This window comes from Pseudorasbora parva, chromosome 14 (assembly GCF_024679245.1).
Source record: "Pseudorasbora parva isolate DD20220531a chromosome 14, ASM2467924v1, whole genome shotgun sequence".
In the NCBI taxonomy this organism is placed as follows: domain Eukaryota; kingdom Metazoa; phylum Chordata; class Actinopteri; order Cypriniformes; family Gobionidae; genus Pseudorasbora; species Pseudorasbora parva.
Window position 1 is genome coordinate 9156704 of NC_090185.1, and position 27987 is coordinate 9184690.

General features: G+C 40.3%; 2 protein-coding genes across 2 annotated transcripts in view; both read right to left on the minus strand.

The window, feature by feature from the left end:
- LOC137040049 (ribonuclease-like 3) overlaps nucleotides 1–27987 on the minus strand; it is a 136327-nt gene that overhangs the window by 47255 nt on the left and 61085 nt on the right. The gene's annotated exons all lie outside the window — the stretch shown is intronic.
- Nucleotides 22359–22845, minus strand: LOC137039705 (ribonuclease-like 3). The gene has a single exon (XM_067414979.1). The coding sequence runs from the start codon at nucleotides 22843–22845 to the stop codon at nucleotides 22438–22440; it is 408 nt and encodes a 135-aa protein (XP_067271080.1). The 3' UTR covers nucleotides 22359–22437.

Here is a 27987-nt window from a genome sequence, read left to right on the forward strand (position 1 = left end):
TTAGCCGCTACTGACCCACCCACTTTTTATTTGCTTCTGACGACCATGATTCTATATAATAGAAGATAGCTGCTACCACTTTCTTTTATCATCTTTCTTCCAGTTGGATACCATGCAAAATAATATTTGTTCAATAACTTGCCATTCTGGCAGTTTTCCCCTCTGATATTATAACAACGATTAAGAATTAAACTTACATTTACATTTAATCATTTAGCAGACGCTTTTATCCAAAGCGACTTACAAAAAAGAGGAGAGCAATAGAAGCAATGAAACAAACAAGGCCAACATCCTGTAAGAGCTGTAAGAAATCTCAATTAATTAGCACAATACAATATATATAATTTTTTTATAGCCAGCTACAACAAAAACTCACGTACGCAAAATACAGAACACTGGACTAGCTATGATGATAACCCATTAGGACTAAGGCTGTTGCCCCAGCTGTTGTCGTTAATGCAGATTCAGTGGCCCAATGGGTTGGTTTTTTATGGCGTTCTAGCTAAACGCGCAGCAATAGCCATCCACAACAAAAACTCACGTACGCAAAATACAGAACACTGGATTTACTTACGTTTGAATCATTTAAGTAATCTTTATTCACTGAGAATAATAATTATATTGTTTGTTTGATGCTAATTATCTGTTTCCCCGCCAAACACTTAAATTTCCGTTATTTGTGAGAAAACGCTTCCAGGCCAATAACGGTTTCCGTTTTTTTTCACTGTTGGGCGCTAGGCGGCGCTATTGCGCATCTTCTGAATGAGAGTACGGAATCTCCTGATCAAAACACACGTGAGGAAGACGCAGTGAAACGAGCGATCGCATGTAATCATATGGATATTAAAAATAACGTGATCATCCTCATTAAACATCGTATGAATCGTTACTGAATGAAATGTGGACCCAGGATGAGCTACAGGACTGTTTAAGCATTAGGAGTGTTGATGGACTTGATCTACTCCATCTGTGTTTGATCATCGCTCTGAATCTCATCTGGAAACAATCTTTCACAAAAATGTGATTTTCTCAGCTTTTTGTTCAAAATGTTGCTTTTTTTATGAAACCTACCCATATTCAAGTGTTGATAAAAAAGGAATGCATGAAGCTAGAATAAAGGTTTTGTGTTTGTTTTTTGTTTTTGTTTTTAAAGAGGGTCAGCTCTTTATTTTGATATATTGCATGCTCAGATATTCATTAAACAAAATATTCTATGGGCTATTAAATTTTGGTGAAAATTGTCAAAAACCCTGGCAGTGGCTGGCAACTTTTTTTAAAAATGCTGGCGGGGAAAGAGTTAATAGAATGCAGATCATGTGTGAGATTATATTAAAATAAATAATGAATATATTTGAATTGAATTAACATTTAAACACTACCCTGTTATAATACTGCTTTAGAATTAATATATAATATAAAATATTTAACAATATATAAAATATAGTTACATTAACACATCTGAATACCTCTTAAGCAAACGGACCCTTCTCTGGAGCAGCAGGTTTTTCGCTTGATTACTCTTAAACCCAGATTATGTCACATAATCTGCTTTCTGGAATATCCCCGATCACAGAGACACAACATCTTTCCAAATTGGCTGTTAAAAAAGAACCGCAGTGTAAAAGTCACTGAAAAAAAGAGATACTTACAGTCTGTAGTTTGCGGAAAGAGCCTTCAGTCCTGTCACAAACAAAAGCTGTTCAGGTAAGTTCAGGTTCGCTGTTAACACAGGCTTTTTATACTCAGACGTGAGCAAATAAAAGTGTGATGTTTGCAGTGAACAGCCAATCACAAAAGAACAAGAGATTAGACATTAAACTTACAAAAACAAGAAGGCAAGGTTTTGTATATGCATCACGGACAAATAATATGTCACTTTTTGAAAGTGAATATATTAGCCCACAAGGTTAAATTATCTCAATATAATTTTGTTTAACAGTAAAAAGTATGTTTTTTTCCCACCTGTGTTGTAATATGTAACTCCACAACAAGCATCTGCTATGTTGAGGTGGTCTATAAACATCCAGAGATTCTTGTTTAATGTGTTTTGTTGAGCTGATGATGACAAAATAAAAGTATTTTGCAGCTGATGGCCAGCCTAAACCCATCCTTGTTTGAGGTATTTTGATTAGATATCTTTTTTTATGGTTGTTTATGTCAGGGTAGACCCTTAAACCTGTAGAATTGGTTTTGGTGAAGTTCAACTTAGTCCTCTCTACTCTAAGATTATGGCTTACGTTTATTAGAAAAGAAAAAAATATAGAGATTTCTATGAGGTAAAAAAAGCAGAAACCGAACAGTATTTATATAATTTTTACCTCAAATAAAAGTATGTCCAACAGCCACGAGCGGGCCATCACTTCCGCTGGATGAGGTCAAAAAACCTGATATGGCGTATGATACGCGCAAGAGATCACTTCTGCCTCTTGTATCCCATTGAGATACACCATATTGTTTTTTGTTGTTGTTTTTTTTTTTACTTTACTTTAACATTTAAACTATAATTGAATAAAATAGGCTTGCAAAAGCAAGCCAAAATTCTGTATTTAATATTGAAAATATAATTTAGTTTAGGGTCCAATTCTCATTATCATCTAGTTGCTTAGCATGCATATTACTCAGATATTGGCTGTATGTATAAAGCACATATTAATGCCTTATTTTGCACAAGATTCTACAAATACCTACACCTATACCTACTCTTAACAACCTAATAACCATTAATAAGAAGTAATTATGAGTTTATTGAGTCAATAGTGGGAATTGGACCCTAATTGAAAGTTTGACAACATTTTCCTTTAAAAGTAGAAAAGAAGCACTAAACTGTGTACATTCCCTTACATATAAAGACACTCCACACCAGGTTACCAATAATATGTCAATATTTGTCATTGGTTGCTCGGGGAAATAAGTTTAGGCAAAGTTATAGGTGCAGCTGGTTTAATTAAACAGAGAGTCTCTCGATCAAATCTTTGCTCACAAATTCAACGGTGAAGGAACATGGAAAATCTTACTTTTAAAAAACTAATTTCAAATTCAATGTAGTCAGAACTGCAATGATACACATTAAAACAAACAAAACAAAAAAACCTTTATTTAGGACACACAGTAATTAAAAATTGTACAGTGATTAATCAGAGTACAATTGATGAAATGTAGCCTGCTTACTGCAGTTGTGTTTCATTTAAATTGAAAAATATCTGAAAATGTAATTGAATAGGTGGTGCAAAAACAGTTGAAATACTCTATATTAATACTGAAAATATTTATTTTATAGTCTACTTTAAAAGTAAAAGCAAAAAGTACTAAGCTGTGTTAATTATCTTGCAGGATAAAAACACACACTCCACTCATTGGGAACTAATATTCATACCTCAATAATATAGTTTCATCCTTTGAGTTTTTGTGTGATTAGCACGAGTCAGTCTAAACATCACATCATGCATAATTTGGTATGATGACAGATCACACGTTTTGATTAAGAGAACTTTGCATTGCTAACAGAAGATGCTCAAAGACGATAAACACGTTCTCAGTCCAACACGCAGGAAACACTCACGCAGTGTCATGGAGAAAAGTCTTCTCCATCTTGCAAAAGTAATGCTCAAGATGCAGACTTCCAGAACTCAAAAGAAGACTTTATTAAACAAAGCAACAAAGCCGTGATGCCTGCGGGAAATCTGAGTCTGTCTCTTACCAGGACCATTTACATTATGATATTGGAAATGAAAGATAAACATGTTTTCCAGCATGTCTTAATTCCACATTTTAAACCTGTGTGCTGTTAACTGACCCCCATATATATATATATATATATATATATATATATATATATATATATATATATATATATATATATATATATATATATATATATATATATACCCTAGATTTTATGATATAATCAGCCAGGATGGATTCAAAAAGTAAAACCGAATTTGCGGTAGGAAGAAGCGCTGACAAAGATGATGCCTGCTCTGTCCAAACAATACCATTTGATTAACTGCTCATCGATAAACATTTCAAAAACATTCTTCCTCTGCTGAAAGATTCACACACGTCTGTCTCCTCAGTGCCATCACAAAACCCCATGGCAACTCCTAACCACTTGAGAGACCTCTCCAGCTGTATTAAATAACTAGGAGAGTAAGAGGGATTCTTAGCTTTGAAGCTACCCTAGAATGATTTGAAACAATATGTTAAATTGTTCTCTGATATCTACATAGAGGGTATGTGACTTATTTAAGGGTTAAAATGGTCCAGATACAGTTTTACAGGTCCATTTACAACCCTAGAAATTGTCCCTAGGATGTAATGCTCTGTTTTTGCCTTATTTGGAAGAGTCATGAATATTAATGTTGAGCTATGGAAGTAAAACTGTGCCACTGGATTTTGAATTCTAATTTTTAGCACTGAATTTTTTTACATCGAATTTTTAACACTGAATTTTATTTTGCATCTAAATCAGACTTTGAATTTTAAAAGCCATCGAATTTCTAGCTCTGTTTTTTTTGCCTATGACATTTTTTCAATGTTTTAAAAAAATTCAGTGTAAAAAGAAATTCAAAGTCTCAAAAAATTCAGTGTAAAAAAATTCAATGTCTCAAAAGATTCAGTGTAAAAAAATTCAACGTCTCAAAAGATTCAGTGTAAAATAATTCAACGTTTCAAAAAATTCAGTGTAAAAATATTCAGAGTCAACATCTGGGTAACCAAGGAGAAGCAATCGATCCCTGTATCAAATCATCCAACATCCAGCCAATCATTTACGCTCCATTGGTCATGAGTAAACTCACTGAAGCGCCATCGTGTGTGTTCTGAGCCATGCTGCTGAGCTCACCTGAAGTGAACTTCCCCGCCAGTGCCGTTTCTAGGCATAGGCAAACTAGGCGGTCGCCTAGGGCGCCAACAGCTGGGGGGCGTCAATGAGTCCCCGCCCCAACAAGATTTTTTAGTTGTTTCATATATATTTTATTATTAATATTTCGTACTTTTGCTATTTCAAGGCATTATGATTAGTTGCGATTATTGGAGTGAAGTCGCCATGGTGATAGTGGAGCTGCTGTAATGAAATGAGATCATGTAGAGGGCGGCAGGGAACGTCATCCGTGGCGTTGTAACGCTTGTGTCCGAGTGAAAAATGCGGATAGCTCACTTAATGTATCTGGAGAGTGGATGCAAACACGGAGGCGATTAACATCAAACAGATCGCACTTTATTCCCCGCTGAACTCTCATCACAAACTCCCTTTCCGTCCACAGCATTACTTAATAAAACAAAATAACTGTTAGCAACAGAAAACAGAAAATAATCCCCACACATGATGGGAGCTCAAGACTCAGTGCGCACATACACAAAATGCAGACTTCGTTTGCAGGGAGCGCGCGCAACTCTTAAAGGGGCCACACTATATTACTACTCGTTACAGCGTGCTTTAGTTTCATCATCATGAAAAGGTCAAAGCCATCAGGGGCTCAGTATCGTAAAAAGAAAGCGAAATATACAGGTAAAGCCTACTTATTGGTTACTTGTTCTCTACTAAGCTGGTCCCTCTATCATAACGTTGAGCAAAACATTACACTGAATATTAGTACTGGACGGACCACACGCCATGCTCATTTCAGGTGCAGAACATTATAGCAGTTAATTTGAATAATTTTTTTTTTTACATCAGAGATAGCTGTTTAGTGTAAATTGAGCAAGTAGGCTAATACTGTCATAACCACTAGGCCCTTTTTTATGAACTTATGCATCAGCCCCCCCTAAAAAAATATGTGATTAACCTTTAAAACATGAAACTGGCGCAAGGCTTCGGCTACAGCTTCGTCCCGTCTTTTAGTCTTTGTGTCAGTGTGTTCTTCAATCCGCAGCGGCGCCGAGTGACATGGTTTTCAAGCTATTGTTATCTAATTTTTTGGCCTTCAGAACATCTTAAAATACACATATGTAGATCATAGAAATCAAATTTTTCTCGGGGGAGCATGCCCCCGAACCCCCCAACATCTGTGATCTCAGAGATAATAAACCTAGCTACATTATTCGATTAATGCATGTACAATATGCCCATGAAATAAGGAAGTCATATTTACTTAATAAGTTGTAGTTTAAAAAAAAAAAGGGGGGGGGGGGTGCACAACATATGAATCTCGCCTAGGGTGCCAGAAAGGCTAGAAACGGCCCTGTTCCCCGCCTTCCTGTTTCAGCGTCACATGACCAATGGAACGTAAATGATTGGCTGGATGTTGGATGATTTGATACAGGGATCGATTGCTTCTCCTTGGTTACCCGGATGTTGACTCTGAATATTTTTACACTGAATTTTTTGAGACGTTGAATTTTTTTACACTGAATTTTTTTAAAACATTGAAAAAATGTCATAGGCAAAAAAAACAGAGCTAGAAATTCGATGGCTTTTAAAATTCAAAGTCTGATTTAATTGCAAAATAAAATTCAGTGTTAAAAATTCGATGTAACAAAATTCAGTGCTAAAAATTAGAATTCAAAATCCAGTGGCACAGTTTTACTTCCATACTGAGCTCTTCTCTGATTGGCTTATTTCAGCAGCTCACAGCAGTTCAGTGAAGCGGCTCGTGAGTCCTGACCGTCCTGACAGAACACAGACCGACTGAATGACACTTTAAGCAGAACATCTCAAATGGAGATCGATAAAATGCAGCTTACTTGTTTATTGGTGTTTTCAGATCATCCGCACGCGAGAAAGAGCTTGCGTTCGTGCAGTAATTAAATCCCCCAAACAGAGCTTTTCTGTGTAAAAAAACTGTATACAATCCGGTGTTTTACCTAAACAATGTCCAATCTGGCAACCATACACATGCTCTCTCTCTCTCTCTCTCTCTCTCTCTCTCTCTCTCTCTCTCTCTCTCTCTCTCTCTCTCTCTCTCTCTCTCTCTCTCTCTCTCTCTCTCTCTCTCTCTCTCTCTCTCTCTCTCTCTCTCTCTCTCTCTCTCTCTCTCTCTCTCTCGCGCAGATGATCTGAAAACACCAATAAACAAGTAAGCTGCATTTTATCAATCTCCATTTGAGATGTTCGGCTTAAAGTGTCATTCAGTCTACATTTTAGACTTGTCTTTTTTCGTCAACAATATTGCATGTGTATATAACGTTAGTCACAATGTAGGCTAACGTTACGCAGTGACTGTGATGTAGCCTAATCTGAAATACAAATAGGCAAAAACATCATAGGAAACACCATACATCAGTTCTCAAAAATATAAATATATAACTTATGTTTTTACAAAATGAATAGCCTTATCAAATGACTATCGTTTTAACTTATATGGTGGAAAGATGACGTTTGCTAGAAGTATCTATGGTTGTATTTTGTAATACTAAATAATATTACCCTTTGTCATTAGACACACATTAACTTATATTGTTTCCTATTGTTACTGTTCTAGCATCTTGCGTTATCTAGACAATGCTGTCTCTCTAAGAAACTTTCAATGTAATCAGAAATTGTTTAATTTTAATAAGTGGATAAATCGCTACTGACTGCTTGCAGGAATACAGTTGTAATTGCCCCTTTCTTCAGTTTAAGACGCTGAGCTAAGCTTGCTTGAAATGGGCTGAACAAACGAACGATCTTGAATTAAATTGTTGTGGTATCGGATTATAAACATCAACCATGACTGTTGACATTTTTCTCTGTGGGAAGGGTAGAAAAGTCTCCTGAACAGCCTGGAACATGAAGTGTGTCCATGCGAGCAGCTTGATTACCTGCAGTCTTGATGATTCGCTCCGTCATTTCCGTCTGACAGTGAACATGTTTGGACAGATGCAAATGTTGGGGGCGTGCATATTAATGATCCCCAACGCTTGCGTCACGGTTGGGTTTATATTGAGAAGCACTTTTTTTTCTACATGGTGTTTTAGATTCACGAGATTACATAAGAAGTAGGAGGCAATGATGTTTGAGACTCACAGTATGTGATGTCCATGTACTGAACTCTTATTATTTCACCATGGCAAGGTTAATTCAATTTTTCATTCTAGGGCACCTTTAAGAAATGTGATAACTTGCTTTTATTCTTAGTTTGAAAGTAGGGGTAGATTTCATGAATTCTCAGCACTTAAGACTAAAATTGCACTTTGAAAAGCTTGATAAATATGTGTAAAGCTTCTCAGAAATGTTCTTAAGAACAGTCCAAAGCAGTCTTAAGTTGACTTAAGTGTCAACGAATTCTTAGTAAAAAGTTGGATTTGTCCAAGAGTAGGAGACTATTATAAAGAAGCTAAAAGCAACTTTCAGTAAAGTCTAAGACTGATTCTTAAATGTTGACTGAGCCTCAGCTAACACTAAAGAATCAGTCTTAGATTTTACTTTAAGTTGCTTTTAGCTTCTCTATAATAGTCTCCTAATCTTGGTGTTACTTAATGGGTCCTGCACACTGTGCGATTTTTCAAAATTCTTTGCGAATGTCCCTTGTCAGACTGTACGAACATGATCGCCGTGTCACACTGTAAGATCTCAGTTGACATTAATGTCAGACTGTACGATAGTGAAGGCGCGCTAAAAACGGACGCGCGCAAGAAAACTCATCCGGAGTTTTATATCATCAGTGAATGACGCGCTCGGTGACAGTGAGGTGCATTACACGCGGGACTGAAATGCTGGCTACAAACAAATCTCTAGTACTCGTTTTGGTCATAGTTTGTCTTGAAAAACGGAGATATTTGACTGTCGTCGTAGGAGAAGTCACACTGCAGGATTCTGTGCCAAATCTTCTGACACTGCCAGAATTTCGTCTGAGGTAAAATTTGATCGCATCGCTCATTAATCGGCTGCCGGTGAACATGTCAAACTAACGACCAAAGACGTTAGATTTTAGCCTAGGATCAGAGGAATCTTTTAGGATTTGCTAAATTTGTCCCAGACGGCCAAATCATGGCCAAAATCGCACAGTGTGCACCCGGCTTAAGTGTTGCAAACTAAGGACTACAATGATGTCAAGGATAAATGGCCGCCCTCAACTGCTGAGTCAGCCGGTAGGCTTCAGGCTGCAAGGGGGAAGTCTCAGCTGCAGGACACCAATCATTTTATCTAATTATAGCACAAGCATTTAATTAAGACACCAAAACGTTACTTAAATGTATTTGAAAAAATTACATTGTGCTAAATGATCATGAATTAGTATTGATGCTGTGGGATCCTTTTCTATTGATATCCATCTCCTCATTTACAGCCGGAGGGATGATGTGAACACGAGTTCCCTCAATGAGTCCAGGGAAGCCTGAGAAGTGTGTTGCTTTTGCTGCATGGTTTGAATGTTAGTTTTGGCCAAAAATGATCTTCACTTTATAGATATTATTTAAAATGTGTTAAAGATTTTGTAAGCAAATTGCATAGTCAATTGTTTGATTTTTTGATAATGCAATGAAACATGCCAAATTGTAAGGATATAATTTTCCAGACTATCATACAAAGAAATTATGAACATGCAAAAACGAGAAGAACCAATTAAATATTAATAACTGATTATGTTGCAGTCAATCTATGAGTTTTTTCCTTGTTTGTTTTTCTAAAGCATGTAGCTGTAGTTTGCCTATTTTTGCCACATTGTATTGTCAGAATCAGATCAATACATTTTTTTGTTGTAGAATAAAAACGTGATAGTGTCTTGAGCTTGTGTTCACACAGACCTTATTAAAACCATTTTTTTTTTAAGTTGATTTTGGGACAACACTAGAACTGTGTTTTGGCCTACAAAGTAATGGCATACCTGCACCACTCTATTGCTAGCCTTTCTGTTTTTGCACACTGTAGCTTTAAATAGTTAAATCATTGCTGGCATAGTGGGACAAAAACAAACAACAGGAGCTGTAAAACATATTTTCCCTACAGATCATAAAAGTTTATGAGTAAAATATGTTTGGGTTCATATTATAACACATGCAAACAAACAGCATAAAACCATAACTGATTTAATCATCATATTTTCATGTCCCCATTAACTATGAAACCTCTGAAGGGCTGACATTAATTTACTGCTAAACATTAGTTCTCAAAACCATTTAATGTTATTATTCAGAATATTTCTTTATGAATGTATATTTTATTAAAGGGGTAGTTGACGATACTACTTGGTTTTTACCTTCACAAATTCCGAGTATGGGACACTATACACATTATGTCACTTTCACTTTCACTTTCCTGTATATTATACACTGTTGCCATCTACAGGTCATAATAGACATTACACCTGATCGCCATTGAAATTAAGAAAATATAATGAAAATATCCTAAATATCTTGGTAAAAAATAAACACAAATGTATTTATTTATTTGACTTGATTTGAGTCTACACCTGTTTCCTTCACTGGCAGTGACACTAAAATTCCGTCTGCTATAAGAAATTAAAGGGGTTCAAATGCAAAATAATGTCAATCAATGAACAAATGGCAAATTCTTTCCATAAATATATTCAACAATTCACAATCATATTTACAAAACATAGTTTGACGAGTGAGCTAATAAATTAAGTAAACTAAATTATTTAAAACTGTTTTACATTCGATACACATTTATATTAAATATGCAACACGATCTCAAGGTATGCAAATGCGACGCAGTTTATGGCGTGCATATGACACGCCATAGGGTAAGGGTGGTGGGATGGGAGTTCGTACTCCATAAAGTGTGTATCAAGTGTGGGGGCAGAAGCATGATCAGATAATTGACGCAGGTGGAGAGCTAATCAACAAACAGGTGTAGCCATCTTCCATTTAGTTGACAGTTTATACGCATGGCCGGCATTTCCGGCAGGTCACTCGCCCGCCAGCCCACTCACGCTGTCTACACGGCGCTGGAAGCAATTCTAAAATCTTTTCCTTTCAAATGTATTAGTTAGGCTACATTAAACCCCCTTTCGGCAGATTCCATCAGCATTCACGGTAAAAGAATTTCCGATTTTCATGAGATGTAATTGTGTCTTCGCCACGATTCACAATCATAAGCATATCTTCTAACAATCAGGGACGTCATTAGGCCTATTTTAGGGGGGCTGAAGCTACCCTAAAATGTTCCTAAGCCAGTAAGCCCTAAATGATAATAAAGAACAATAACATTTTGATGTATCAATAACCTCATTCATATTTAGACGCAACAATTATATATATCCAGCTACCAAAAATACCATGAAAAATCGGAAGTTGGACTAAAGTACAAAGATAATGACAAAAGTACAAAGAGTTGTTGTGCTATCAAGATGATGCACCGCACGTCTCGTTGCAACTGTGGCAGCTTACAGAGCGTTAATTGCTGTTCTGCTGCAATTGATGCCCATTTCACACATACTCGGTGCATATTTTTTCCCGTACCTATGTTAACGGATGACAGCGGACGCTCTGGCGAACCGTTCCAGGAGCGGTGCGTATAGAGCAGTGCGGCGATCGTTTCCACACTGAGTCTATATATATATATTGTAATAAACCCCGTCGCCACTAAGAGGCTGAACATGACAAACAATTTACAAATGAATAAAATAGTTTCGGACTTCCCTGTCCGTGTCTGACGACACCCCGCCGTCACTGAGAAGACACAACCTTCCCCTCCGCAGCAATATTAGGGAAAGTTTTCCTGAGTGAAGCCTGTCGGGGTCCACCTATGTTCCCCTTCCTCTCTAACTAGATGTTAACCCACTATCTACCTCCGGGCCAATAAGTGGTACCCCGGTTTTCTTCAGTGTCAGTGGTGCTAGCCAGCCACGAACGCCACAAAACGGCCCCTTTTCCCCACGTGGACCCTACAAGCTCAAATACACTCACATATGTCTTCAACAATACATTGTCACAAATTAACGTGAATTTTTTTTTAAATTACCTGCTAACTTTTAGCTACGTTTTCTTGAGGTAAAGGAAAGGGGATATTTTGGTTTGCTATGGAAAACTGTAGACTAGCTTGAACAAGCGATCTAAGATTTTGCAGACACAAGTTAAAAATACCCTGGGGCTAATCCCCCCTGTCTTCCAATCCTAGTGACGTCCCTGCTAACAATTCTAATCGATTCACAAACTTCAATAAGTGATGTTCTGTTAAATAACGTGGTGTGTTTGGAGACAGATTCAGCTGCGAGATCAGCGCTCAGACAGTGTTAAAACTACACATCGCACATACTGTACTTGCAAAAGAGAGAACTACAAAAGTTCCTGGTTTAAGGTAATGTACAAGCTTCAAATTAAGCTTTTCTTGTCGTCTCCGTGTTCTGCAGTACAGACAGATACTTTACACATACGAGAACGTTCGTCATGGATGCGGTTGAGTTCAAGTTTCTCTCATGTTTATTAAGAAAGAAGAGTCATATTTATACACAAGGTAAAGCAGAATCCTCCACGATGTCCAGGCCATCCAATCATAGCAATCAAAGATCACCCCCTACCATATATAGCATATCAAGAAATATAATGAGTAGATAACGTTCAACGTCTCTTGAGTTCCTGTTTGCATGCAAGTGTATAAGTGTGTCCAAGGCCTAGCCCATGATGTGCACATAACATAACGAAAAGAAGTTACACAAGGGCAGCCTTACACAAGAATTGTCAAAAGTGGAAATATTAAAGGGATAGTTCACCCAAAAATTTAGATATTTTGTCATTATTTACTCACCCTCAAGTTTTGTCAAACCCTTATGAGTTTCTTTCTTTTGTTAAACACGAAAGAAGATATTTTAAAGAATTCTGGTAACCAGATGAACCAGATAGTTGATGTACACTGACTTCCATAGTAGGAAAAAAAACTCTGGAAGTCAATGGGTGCCATCTACTATCTGGTTACCAGCATTCTTTAAAATATCTTATTTTATGTTCCACAGAAGAAAAAAACTCATACAGGTGTGAAACAACTTGAGGGTGAGTAAATAACAACAAATATTAAATTTTTGGGTGAACTATCCCTTTAACACTATGACCCTGGCATAAAATGTCATAAAACTTTGATCCCCAGTCTATAAGTTCTTGTACATGGAAGCAGTCAATCGTGGTGACATAAGAAGAGTTGTAGAGTAAGAGACTTTAAGAGATCATAACCAAATGGTAGAAATAATTTAATCACATTATATCAGCAACAGGCAATACTATTGCTGCAGTGAACGTTTCAGAGAACTGCTGAGAGAAAATCACAAATGTGTCATTACCAAAGTAAATATTGACTTATAACAAGATGTATATGCATTGCCAAAAGTATTGGGACATCTATCTAAATCATTGATTCAGGTGTTCAATCACTCCCATGGCCACAGGTGTATAAATCAAGCTCTAGATATGCAGACGCTTCTACAAACATTTGTGAAAGAATGGGTCGCTCTCAGGAGCTCAGTGAACTCAAGCGTGGTACCGTGATAGGTTGCCACCTGTGCAATAAGTCCATTCGTGAAATTTCCTCACTACTAAATATTCCACGGTCAACTTTTAGTGGTATTATAACAAAGTGGAGGCGACTGGGAACAACAGCAACTCAGCCACGAAGTGGTAGGCCACGTAAAATGACAGACGCACAGTCCCCAACTTTCTGCAAAATAGCTACAAGCTACAGACCACCAAACTTCATGTGGCCTTCAGATTAGCTCAAGATCAGTGCATAGAGAGCTTCTTGGAATGGGTTTCCATGGCCGAGCAGATCATCCAAGCCTTACATCACCAAGTGCAATGCAAAGTGTGGGACGCAGTGGAGTAAAGCAAACGATTTAAAACGATTCGATTTGTATCGCGATATGAGGTTGTCGATACGATTTAAGGACGATATTGGTACATTTAGAACGATATGATCCGAAACGTTTCAGTGACTTGAAATCAATTCAGTAAGTTTTTAGCCAAAAATTTAAATCAGTGTGACAGTGTGATTTATTTCAGTTGAATCAAATCGTTGTTAAAACTAATCGTTACACCCCTAATTACAACAGAATTACAAAAAACAAATGAATAATAATAATAATTTGCTCCTTCATAACAATAATATCAACAAACATACAAATATTTTCAAGACATGTCAAATCCTGCCTCCAACTAAAAAAAAATGTATTTGGATAAAACACCCAGATCTACATCTCCGCCACTAATGACCCTCAGGTTATTTATGTTAACATAAATTAAATGACCTTCTTATATCTGTACAAAATAAAAACAATTCTTCCAGTTAGTTGCATGTTTTCCACTCAAATTCAGTGAGCTTCTACAAAAATGTATTTACATGTGGATTTATGTTTTCAATCTTTCCTAAAAGATGACGGTTTTACGGCTAGTTCCAGCTTTGGAAGCGATTTCAAACCATGCACATAAACAATCTAACTTTACATGATGTATTTTAAAAACACAATTGTTTGAATCGTTTACTTACTTGTTGCTGTGCGATTCATTTTCAGTCTGAAAACATACGAATCTACTATTGTAGTTCTCAAACCCAGCACTTAGCAGTAGCAAACAAACTCCAACTGGGTGGATGGCTTGTTTAGGCTCAGACATCCAGCTCTAGTGTATGTATGTGTGAAGGTGCAGTCGAGAGCCTGTCACGGTTCATGGATTCCCTGTCTCACTCTTGGGTGCGTGTTGAATGTAGGTGAGGGCGGAGCCTGGGATTGGCTCATCACGCACCTGTGGCTGATCACCTGCACCAGCTGCAACTCATCACCTTCACCCTATTTAGTCTCTCTGTTTCTCTCTTGTCTTTGTCAGAGCGTTGTTGGATGTTTCCCCTTGTGTCTCCGTGTTGGTTGTCGTTTCCCCCTTCCGTGAAACGCTGGATCCCTTCCCGGATTACCTCAACCGCGCTCCCGAGTCACTGCTGCTCACAGCCTGCCCGTGTCGCCAACAGAGTCTCTCTCACTGCTCCGTCTTATCCGGACTTCTTCTGTGTTCTGAGTTTTGGCTTCTGTGACACTTCTGTCAATAAACTAGTTACTTGCAATTGAATCCTGCCTCTGTGAATCCGTTACAGAACGCTCTGACCAACCATGGATTCAGCGAGTATCAACGCCCTACTGACCAGCAGCAACGAGAGACTGGACCAGCAGGAGGCGAACTTAACTGCCACAGGACAGGCAGTACACACCTTGGTGGCACGGGTGGCCGAGCTGACCCAACAGATGCAACAACTCGTCGGTCCCACTGTGCCCGACCCACCGCCGATTCCCCACACACCATCTGCATCACGGCAACCGGAACCACGTCTGCCTACCCCCGAGAGTTATGCCGGTGAGAGCAATTATTGCAGAGCTTTCCTTACCAAGTGTTCCTTGTTTTTCGCTCTTCAACCGCAGACTTTCAACACGGGAAGATCCAAGGTGGCATTCGTCCTCACCCTGCTCTCCGGACGAGCCGCACTTTGGGGAACGGCGGTGTGGGAGAACCAACATCCTTGCTGCTCCTCGTTCCAGACGCTGGCGGCAGAGATGAGAAGGGTGTTTGACCGAGCGGTGACCGGAAGAGAAGCGGCACGTCAACTCGCAGAGCTCCGCCAAGGTAACCGCTCGGTCTCGGATTATTCCATCGAGTTCCGCACCCTGGCCGCCGAGTGCAAGTGGAACGAGGAGGCACAGTGGGACATGTTCCTGCATGGGCTGGCTGACCGCATCCAGAAGGAGATATTCGCCATCGACCTTCCGGAGAAGATTGACGGTCTCATTGACCTTGCTTTGAGGGTGGACGCTCGTCTGAGTCGGCTGAGGTCCAGGATGGAGCCTCAGCATGGGAGTGTCGAATGCCCTCAGGCCAGCGCTACGGATGCGGTCAGCTACACCTTCGACCCGGAGCCCATGCAGGTGGGTCGAGCTCGGCTCTCCCGGGAGGAGAAGGCGAGACGGAGATCCCGTGGTCTTTGCCTGTACTGCGGCGGGAACGGACACCTGCTAGACTCCTGCCCGGTAAAAGACCACGCCCGGCGGTAAAAGGAAGGCTACTGTCGGGCGGGATCTCCGTGGAAAAGACCTCATCCTCCACTCTCCTCCCGGTGAGATTGCTGTGGGCAGCTCAGGATTTTTCCAGCCTCGCCCTCCTCGACTCGGGAGCGGAAGGTAACTTCATTGACTCTGCCCTTGCTCACAAACTTAACATACCCACCATTGCACTCAAGAACACCATTTCTGTCAACGCACTCAACGGACAAGTTCTCCCTGACATTTCATTCACCACTGAACCACTTACACTGATCACTTCCGGCAACCACACAGAACGCATTTCATTTTTCATCCTGGACTCCCCTTTGGCTCCCGTTGTCCTCGGTCACCCTTGGCTGGAGTTACACAATCCAAGGGTTGACTGGGGACAAAACTCTGTGTCTGCGTGGAGTGATAGATGTTATGAGTCTTGTTTGGTGTCTGCTTGTTCGTCTGTTTCTCGTTCTGTTTTTCAGAGTGAGACGGTGAATCTGTCTAACGTGCCTCCGGAGTACCTCGACCTGAAGGAAGTGTTCAGTAAGTCCCGAGCTGCTTCTCTCCCTCCGCATCGTCCCTATGACTGTGCTATAGATTTACTCCCAGGTAAGTCTCCGCCTAAGGGCAAACTATACTCTCTTTCTATTCCAGAGAGGGAGGCCATGGAGAAATATATTTCTGATTCTCTAGCCTCCAAATTCATCCGCCCTTCCTCTTCTCCAGCGGGGGCGGGGTTCTTCTTCGTGGGGAAGAAGGATGGTTCTCTGCGACCTTGCATTGATTACCGAGGGCTGAATAACATCACGGTAAAGAATACCTATCCTTTGCCGTTGATGTCTTCAGCTTTCGAGAGGTTACAGGGAGCATCCGTCTTCACGAAGTTGGACTTACGTAACGCTTATCATTTGGTTCGCATCAGGGAGGGGGATGAATGGAAAACCGCATTTAATACCCCCAGGGGGCATTTTGAATACTTGGTCATGCCTTTCGGCCTTTCCAACTCCCCAGCGGTTTTCCAGGCACTCGTCAATGATGTGTTGAGAGACATGGTCGACCAATTCATATATGTCTACCTGGATGACATTTTGATATTTTCTTCGTCTCTCCAGGAACATGTTCGACACGTCAGACGAGTGCTTCAGAGGTTGCTAGAGAATGGGCTTTTTGTCAAGGCGGAGAAATGCGCTTTTCATGCACAGTCTGTTCCTTTTTTAGGGTACATCGTGTCATCGGAGGGAATGCGCATGGATCCCGACAAGGTTAAGGCTGTGATGGATTGGCCAAGTCCAGATTCCCGTAAGGCCCTACAGAGGTTTCTGGGGTTCGCCAATTTCTATCGGCGTTTTATTCGCAATTTCAGCCAACTAGCCGCACCTCTGACTGCCTTGACCTCTCCCCGAATGACGTTCAGGTGGTCCGATACAGCCGAGGCTGTATTCGCCAAACTGAAAAGCCGCTTTGTTTCGGCTCCCATCTTAGTCGCCCCTGATCCCACACGTCAGTTCGTGGTAGAGGTCGACGCGTCAGAGGTGGGGGTAGGAGCGGTTCTTTCACAGCGCTCTCCCTCAGATGACAAGATGCACCCGTGCGCGTTTTTCTCCCATCGTCTTTCTCCTGCCGAACGCAATTATGACATTGGTAACAGAGAGTTGTTGGCCGTCAAGTTAGCGTTGGAGGAGTGGCGTCATTGGCTTGAAGGGTCGGGGGTACCTTTTATTGTATGGACGGATCATAAGAACCTTGAATATATTAGATCTGCTAAAAGACTCAACTCCAGGCAGGCTCGGTGGGCACTTTTTTTCGGACGTTTTGACTTTGTTCTCTCGTACCGCCCCGGGTCTAAAAACATCAAACCCGACTCTTTATCTCGTATTTTTGATGCTTCCGAACGCCCGGTTACTCCCGAGTGTATTTTGCCAGAGAAGATAGTTATCTCTACACTCACATGGGAGATCGAATCGAAGGTCAAAGTGGCCTTAGAAGGGGTAACGCCCCCGCCCGGCGGCCCACCGAGTTGTTTGTTCGTTCCGGAGGGGTTAAGATCCGAGGTCCTCAAATGGGGTCACTGCTCCAACATTGCCTGTCATCCAGGGGTAAACCGCACTTGCAGTTTAATAAAGCAACGATTTTGGTGGCCACTTATGGCTCGCGACGTTCGCAGTTTTGTTTTGGCTTGCTCGGTCTGTGCGGTTGGTAAGACATCTAACCAACCTCCCCAGGGGTTACTTCAGCCGCTGTCTGTTCCTTCGAGACCCTGGTCCCACATCGCTCTAGATTTTGTTACCGCCCTCCCGCCCTCCCAGGGCAAGATGGTCGTTTTGACCGTCGTGGACCGATTCTCGAAGGCAGCACATTTCATTCCCTTGCCCAAATTACCCTCAGCCAAGGAGACAGCGGTATCTGTAGTAGATCACGTCTTTCGGTTACATGGCCTCCCGATGGACGTGGTCTCTGACAGAGGTTCCCAATTTGTGTCCAAATTTTGGCAGGAGTTTTGTAAATTACTAGGAGCCACGGTTAGTCTGTCTTCGGGTTATCACCCCCAAAGCAACGGTCAGACCGAGAGAGCCAATCAGGATCTGGAGAGAGTGTTGCGATGTTTGGTATCCAAGAATCCTTCATCCTGGAGCCAGCAACTCTCTATGGTTGAGTACGCTCATAACTCGTTACCAGTATCATCTACGGGCCTTTCGCCATTTGAGTGTAGTGTAGGTTACCAGCCACCTATTTTTCCTAGTCTGGATTCCGAGGTCGCGGTCCCCTCTGTTCACGCCTTTATCCAGAGGTGTCATCGCACATGGACCAGAGCCCGTGAGACTCTGCTCCAGGTGGGAGCGCGCACCAAGGCTAAAGCCGATCGCCACCGGTCTAAGCCTCCCGTTTACGTCGTCGGTCAAAAAGTGTGGCTTTCTACCAAGAACATTCCTCTCCGCTCCGTATCTAATAAACTTGCTCCCAAATTTATCGGCCCGTTCACTGTCACCAAGATCATTAGTCCGGTGACAGTCCGCCTCAAACTCCCTCCGGCGTACAGGAGGATTCATCCCGCCTTCCATGTATCCAAAATCAAACCTGTTTTTCACTCCCACCTTAATCCGCCAGTCCCGGTTCCCCCACCGCCGCGACTCGTAGATGGGGAACCAACTTATTCGGTTAATCGCATTCTGGATTCTAGACGGAGGGGACGCGGTTTCCAGTACTTGGTGGACTGGGAAGGTTACGGTCCGGAGGAGAGAAGTTGGGTTCCTGCTAGGGACATTCTGGATCACTCCCTTATTGATGATTACAATCAACAGGTAAGGTCGGCTGGGAGCGTCAGGGGACGCTCCTAGGGGGAGGGGTACTGTCACGGTTCATGGATTCCCTGTCTCACTCTTGGGTGCGTGTTGAATGTAGGTGAGGGCGGAGCCTGGGATTGGCTCATCACGCACCTGTGGCTGATCACCTGCACCAGCTGCAACTCATCACCTTCACCCTATTTAGTCTCTCTGTTTCTCTCTTGTCTTTGTCAGAGCGTTGTTGGATGTTTCCCCTTGTGTCTCCGTGTTGGTTGTCGTTTCCCCCTTCCGTGAAACGCTGGATCCCTTCCCGGATTACCTCAACCGCGCTCCCGAGTCACTGCTGCTCACAGCCTGCCCGTGTCGCCAACAGAGTCTCTCTCACTGCTCCGTCTTATCCGGACTTCTTCTGTGTTCTGAGTTTTGGCTTCTGTGACACTTCTGTCAATAAACTAGTTACTTGCAATTGAATCCTGCCTCTGTGAATCCGTTACAGAGCCATTGGGACTGCCTTATAGTGTTAAAACATGGAAACATGCTAATGACAGCAGTATTTGATTACAAAATAACGTAGACATCGTCAAAGCAGCAACATTACAATGTTGAGATTCACTCAGTGAATTTAGATATCACACCCGTCCCTTCGGTGTAATGATCTGCTGCCTCTGTAACCAGCGCCGTTGGCCCTGTATCATGGTGGAGGAGATAAAGAAATTACTGGTCACAGAGTAAGGCATACATCTGTTGAAACTAAAATGTATTGCTTTTGTATTTTTTTTATTTTGCTTAAATTATTTAAAAAGACCTCATGTTTCTGCATCAATAGATCATAGATCTCATCTCTTAAATGCATTAGGTAATTGAAAGACTTAACTGCAAGTTGCCCTCTGAATCTATCAAATCTGAAATGTAGGGTTTTTTTTATGCTTGTATCATTCCTTTAATGAGTCGGTATGATTTTCAACTGAAGCACTGTGCCTTACTGTAAATATCTTATCACTTATGATACAGGCTCAGATGAGAGAGAGAGAGAGAGAGAGAGAGAGAGAGAGAGAGAGAGAGAGAGAGAGAGAGAGAGAGAGAGAGAGAGAGAGAGAGAGAGAGACTTTGACAAATTACATTTATTACAATAAATACCAAACCTTAAAACATCTTTCACAGTAAATTCATTAACAATTCATTAGTGGTTATTTATAAAACTGCTGCAAAACACAACTCTTCATTCACAACTGAGCATAAGGCTTCTCTATGACACCATATAGATTCAAACTTCATCAAGTTATTCATGACTTTATAAAATCGAAAATCAACAACAATTCTGGATTTCATCATTACTTTAAAAACCCTCTCCACATCACTATCATTCCTTTGTTCTAAATGATTTTTCCTAGTAATGTAGATTGCCATTTTCGCTTTTCCGAGTACAAAATTCAACAACTGACATTCACCACGTCTACTTTTCACATATTTAAAACCAAAAATTAAAGTCTGCACAGAAAAAACCTCATTGAAACAATCAAAAATTCCTTTCATCAATTCAAACAATGGTCATATTCACTCCTATACGAGAGAGAGAGAGAGAGAGAGAGAGAGAGAGAGAGAGAGAGAGAGAGATTCTGAGGCATATTAGTCTTTTAACTTTATATATTTCTGCAGCTTAAGTTTCTACGTTTCTACTTTTGGAGTAATTGTCTATAACTGTACATTAACCTGGACTTTGTCCTTTCACTATGAAAATTATTATTATAGATTTTTTCCCAAGACTTCAATCTTACAACCTTATTTTTTAGTTAGTAACGGCGTTCTCTGAGGGGCGTTCCCCAAAAGTGTCGTTTGGACACAGTGTCTCATTCCCTTCTCAGGGAACAACAGTTAACCGTCATTTTTCTGTGCAGTTCGTTATCGCAGTGGTGGGAACTCTGCTATTCTTTAATATTGAGAGAGATTTTGGAACTATATCTTTATGTTTATAGTTATCATCCTTGGTGTGAACCCAGGTCATAAAAAGGTTCTGCTTAATGTTTCATTACGATGTATTGATCTTAGTCTTAGTATTTTTAACTTTTTGAAAGACTGTTAAAGTATCGTTGGACCCAAAAGTGATAATACTACAGCAATACTGTGGTGTCTATTGAAGCAGAATATAATCCTGGCGTCTTTAAGCAGGCTGAAGGTCGCCTCAATGCACATTTATCTGTAAAATAGACACTAGTTGATAGCAATGTCTATGAACTAATGTTATGAAGTATAAAGACAAAAAAACAAAGTAAATGGATTATTTTCCTTCAAATTGCTGCTGTTCAGATGCAAGACAATCCAGCAGACGAGTTTAAGGGTAGTAGAGAAGTTTTATTGAGGAATACAGTGGAAAAAACATCTGCATCTTTCTTCACTCATCTGTTTTCCTCATTCACTACTTCCATTAAAAAGTTTGGCCCCACTTTATATTAGGTGGCCTTAAGTACTATGTACTTACATAAAAAATAAGTACAATGTACTTACTGTGTTCAAATTGTATTGCAAAACACTTTTGCTGATATTGAAGTTAGGGACAGGTGTGGTGGTGTGGGTCAGTTTAAGGGCAGGGTTAGGTGTAAGGGAAGTGACAACTGTTTAATTACAAATGTAACTACTAGAAATTATTACAGACGTAATTACATGCAGGTATTTTTTTTATGCAAGTACAATGTAAAAACATGTATGTACACAATAAGTGCATTGTATCAAATGATTAATTACAATGTTAGTACATAGTAGTTAAGGCCACCTAATATAAAGTGGGTCCAAAAGTTTTTGAATGCTCAAAAAGTGTTGACAGAGTGATTAAAAGATTAAAATAATCTTGCAGATGATTAGTACAGTTACACACAGAGACATGCATGAAGAAGTGCAGAATATCCATAAACCCACTAAAGTTATTTTTAACATTATGCTCATTTAAGTAAATGATGGAGCAGTGACGATATCCTCGTTCATAGAGTTTCTTAAAGACAGAGGGGTGAATTTTCCTTCAGCTTAGTTTGAATTTGTATGATGTTCTTCAAAATAAAAATAAAAAAATCAGCTTTTTTAATCCGTGTGTAAATCTGTGGTGTTCACGTTCACAGCTGAGCTTCATTGATTGTCATGTGTACAGCACACGTGAAGAACTGCTCAAACCACTGCACATTAACCTACTTTTTTTTTTTTTTGCACTTGAAAAACAAAGAAAGATGAAAGATGAGAATTGAATAAATGATTTGAAAAATATTGTGAAGCTCTGTTCAGCCTGTCTTCATCAGTTATATGCTTTTTTCATAACTTACAGGCCAGCCCCTTGCACACCTCAACACAAAATAACGTTTGGACTTGACCCCTGTGTATTGACAGTTTGGGCTTTTCGACCCACTTTTCAATGTACAAACCACCGTATTAAAGGTTTTTCTGCTCCTATACAGACCACCGCCCTGTGAAATTCCTCCTCTACCACAAACTGCCATAGCTGCACCTATATTAGCTTGTATGAAGGTGTGGACCTTTTTGCAGCCATTTGCAGTTCCGTTGATGTGTTTGTTTAAGCCACAGCTCTGCGCAGGTAAATTACTAAGAATGACATTCTGGTTGAGAAGTTTAACATTCATTTGACCATGAGCGGAGAACGACACACTCAAGACCAGCAGCAGAATCACAGCAGACTGATGAATCTCCATGACCTGATGAACAAAACACACATTAACACACCTTTACTGACATTTGACTTACTAAAGCAGTTTGGTTGTGATTAGTGAAGAAATGTTTAAGTGGAATTAATGGACGGTCTGATATACCTTTCTTTCTGAGTAAAGCAATATTGAATGTTTCAAGAGTTCTTTCTTCTCTTCTCACGAGGCTGTAAAAAAAGAAACAAATGAATGATAAAAGTATAAACAAGGCTTAATATTATTGGAGCGTCATGGTGAATGCACCATTATATGTCCATTTTAACGGCGAGAAGTAGCGGTACGCAAGAAAAGGTGCAGGTACGCTTAAGGCCCCGTCCACACGAAGCCAGCGCTTTCCAAATCCGATCTTTTTTTCCCCCTCGTTTCAAGAAAAATCTGCGTCCACACGAGATTACCGAAACTGACTAAAAACAATGTAGTTTGCATGTCAGGCCAGTGTGTGGTGCTGTAATTCTGCCACAGAAATACACTAAAAACGGAGAAGAAGAGTTGTGGCTAGAAGGGGTATAGCAGTGGTCGGAGGTGAGGCAAAATCTCACAATAAAATAACAATAAATACATTTGCTACTTAAAAGATGTGTTTTATTAATGCCTACACCTACCCCGACCCGAAACATACCCTTACAGTAATGCAGATACGTTAATTAAATGACGCGATATTGATGTGTGCATGCCCAGTGCCCGTAGTTGTGTCCCTTTAACTCTTCACCGTGCTGGACGTTTCAGAAAATATACGGATTCGCTGTACGCACAAAAACGGAAGATGATCGTTTTCAGATTTATCTGAAACCGGGACCCGGTTTCAGAAAATATCGGATTCATGCTTCTAAAACGCCGGATCCGTGTGGACGAAACGCTGATACGGTACAAAATGTATACGTATACAGCTAAACGCGTCTCCGTGTGGACGGGGCCTGAGAGTAAAATGTAGAGGTGAGTATCGTCCCACTTCAAGCACTATCCTCCACACTATACAATGATTGTGATTTTAAAGCTACACTGTGTAACTTTTTTAGTTTATTCTTAGCTAAAATCACTTAGTTCTTTCAAAAATATATGTGCTCAATAATGTATATTTACTTCTTTCAAGTAATAAAGTATTCTCGTAAGTTTATAAAATGGCATTGAATATACATACGGGTGAGGGTTCGGATGTTGCTCCTCCATCTTGAAAGTACATTTGCCAAAGAGGGACATACCCGTAAATTCAAGCTTCGCTTTTCGCGTTTTAACACTCGATGGCACCGTGTCGAATGTGAAGAGGGGGATTGCTTGAGGCTGCTATATGATGATGGAGGATCATTCTTATTCTCGAGGATATTTGCCAGAGTCGCCAAGGACAACACATTCTCACACCCAACTCGTCACATATGGACGCTTGACCAGGACCCCTTGTCGTCACTTTTCAACGAGCTGGGCGTACCTTTATCGTCAATTTTCGACACGGTGGGTGCTCATAAAACACAGGATAACATACGTCTGCATCCACGAGTTATTCAAAAAAGTTAAATAATCCAAGTTTTCCGAGGCCAAACGATTGATTTGCATGAAGAAAATCCCCAAAAGCGATCAGCATCTCCATCCGCTGAAGATCATGAACAAACACATCAAATTTCAAATATTGCCGCCCGTACTTCAGATTTCATAGTGAAATTGCATTGGCTCTCATATGTCTTGTGACCAATTGCGTCATTACGTCAGCATTGATTGTAAAATGTCATTGGGTCTCCTGTGTCTTGTGACTGATTGTGTCATGTTTAAAGGGGGGTGAAATGCTGTTTCATGCATACTGAGCTTTTTACACTGTTAAAGACTTGGATTCCCATCCTAAACATAGACAAAGTTTCAAAAACTAATGTTGGACGTTTGATGGAGTATTTCTGGAGTATTTGATGGAGTATTTCTGTGTCAAAAATACTCCTTCCGGTTTCTCACAAGTTTCGGCGAGTTTTTTTCCGAGTATGGGTCGGCTTGACGTTAATAAGAACGGAAGGTCCTTGTATGGGCCGTACGGGCTCTTCTCCCGGTAGGGTGCGCGTGACTAGAGCACGCCGTAAACAGTCTCTCAGATGCAGATCCAGTCGTCCCTGAACACTTATGTGGCGCCGCGCTTCTCTTTATTCCTATGGTTGACGTCGAGCGACTTCAACGCTTCAGCACAGCATTCCGGGAAGGCAGCGGTGCATTTGAACCGATTTGAAAGCAGAAATGACGGGAAGCTTCACAACATCGTTTCAGTCGCGTCTCAAAGTGGATTTACACGCCACTGCTGTCAGGAGTTTACCAAATCATACCAAAGAAGTGTGTTTTTGACGGAGCAGTCCCAGCGATAAAGGGTCGGTCCTGCTTTGGAAGCAGCCGGTGAGTTAACTTAAACTACTTGAGTAAATCTGCTTCAAATGTCTCTGCTTTTGGCTACGGACGCATGAGTAAACATCAGTAAACGACACGATCGCGTGCTTCGTCATTCAAATGCGCTAACGGTTACTCCATTGTTGTTCTCTGTATAACGTTACAGTATTCTGATGTGCAAAACCGTTTTGCTTGCTACTTCTAAGGTCTAGTCGCATACAATAGTCCATAAACCGAATCATGTCCTCATACACTGCGAGTAAACACACAGAAATGTGGAGAGGCCATTAAATACAGTAACTTCCATACCACAGATGTTGCCGTTTCTCCTGTTCAATTTATTTCTCCCTCAGATTTGATTCTGGATCATTATCTGTATTAGCTGTGGTTTCTCCGCTTGAGGACGTCACCGCTTTGCGCGCTTGTCATTCTTTAGCTCCGCCCACACGATACGCCTCCAGGCGCTCGTTTTTTTCCGGAAAGACTCGGTACAGCCTATATTTCTTTTATAAATATGATAAAACTAAAGACTTTTCGGAGATATGAAGGATACAATACTACTCTATAGGTACTCAAGATTGACATGAGATTGACTGAAACTGAGTGTTTCACCCCCCTTTAAGAGTCTTTTGAATTATTTGAATGAGATATGAATGAGTTCCTTCACGGGGCAACGGGATCATCATTTCAGCGATTAAAACATCAAGATCAACTCTGTTCTTCACATGAAGACATCGTATCGACTTCAGAAGACTTCGAATGCAACATGAGCTAATACTTTTATACTGTTTTGGTCAGATTTTGCAATAAATACTTGTGACTGTACATTTATTTGCCTGGTATGTGTTTTATATTGTTAAGATGTGGGTAGGTTTAGGGTAGGAGTTGGGTTAGTTGCTCCAAAATATAAAAGTAGCCTTTAAATATTAATAAAATCATGTCTGCTTTTACAAACGCAAAGAATTAAATGCGTCTGTGTTTGACGGCAGGTTTCTCATTGAAATGAACGGAGCACCCAGCGCGACGAAAATTGACGATAAAGGTACGCCCAGCTCGTTGAAAAGTGACGACAAGGGGTCCTGGTCAAGCGTCCATATGTGACGAGTTGGGTGTGAGAATGTGTTGCCAAGGAAGCGGAAAAGAGAATTAAGACGGCAACACAACGGGCAAATCAACAAGACAAAAGTAAATATTGGAGTGGCCTTTCCAAGATGGAAAGAGCTCATGAGGAGCAACGATTTTAAAAAGGAAGCCGACGTTGCCTGCTTTCTTCTCGACAGGTAATATTAAATCAGCCTATTTGTGTATATTGGAAGTTTTATTGTTGCTTGGCTAATTATATCATGGTGTGCTGTGAATAACACTAGAACGACGTCTAGGATAGTTTCCCTCGCGTCAATGATGAAAAAGTACGTCATTGTGTAATTTGCAGTAAAAAAAAACACCTCACATTTGATGGATTTTTGTTGAAATAACTTACTTCTTAGGTATTTTCTAATCAGTTATGTTTGTTAAGGTTTTATGTTACATACATTTTTATTGCATTTTGAAAATGTAATGTGTGTTACCCATAGACCGTAACCCATAAACGACACGACTTTATTCTCTTCCGCTGAAGAAAAGTGAAGAATCCAGAGATATGAATATGGCGCTGACATCTTGCGCGGATTTGGGACTCGGGTCTGTGCGGTAGAGAGCAGGAAGTAGAAGCGCGATATCAAAAGCCCACCCACACTCCCACAGATGCAGAATAATTCATTATGTTGGTGTGAAATGAACAGTTATGGAAATGTAGATTCGATCAATGATTCGGATCGCCAATATCACGTGATTTCATCAATCCGCTGATTCATGACCGTTTGAATCTTTATTTGAGGATTGAACACAAACGCGTAAGAGAAGACAATGCTGAATAAAGTCGTAGTTTTTGTTATTTTTGGACCAAAATGCATTTTCGATGCTTCAAGAGACTTTAATTAACCCACTGATGTCTCATATGGACTACTTTGATGATGTTTTTATTCCCCTTCTGGACATGGACAGTATAGTGTGCATACATTTGCATACGCTCGCATAAATGTAATTATACACTGCAGCTTAAAATTGTATTTAAAGCTGTGAATATTTCATATAATTTTCATATAGCATAATTTTCATTATTAAATATTGAATTCAGTTGAAAACCTATTATATTTGACATGCACATTTCAGTGTAATTATAGTTTATTAAAGTGATAACATGAAAATATGCAACAAAGTTTGTTTCTACATCTAATATACCAAGACCAAGTACATGAACATTGTCGTATCCATTACCATGGTGAAAAATATTCAGAAAGTTGTCATGAATAATATTTTATACACGGGGTGTCCAAAGTCGGTCCTGGAGGGCCACTGTCCTGCAGAGTTTAAGCTCCAACTTGCCTCTACACACCTGTCTGGAAGTGTCTAGTACGCCTAATGAGACCTCGATTAACTGGTTCAGGTGTGTTTAATTGGGGTTGGAGCTAAACTCTTGAAGGACAGTGGCCCTCTAGGAGCGGACTGGACACCCCTGCACTAGATAGTTTAAGCCAACTTATGTTGAAGCTAAATTCTCCAGTTTGCTTTATATATTCTGCAGTTCAGCACAAAGAAAGTGTTTGTGAAGAGAAAATCTAACACTGATCATCATTGTGTTAGTTAATATGATCTGCACCGCTCACCTTTATTTACTAGTCATCAACCCCGACATAAATACTTTACAAAGATGACATTCATCTGAAATGTTACCTGTTT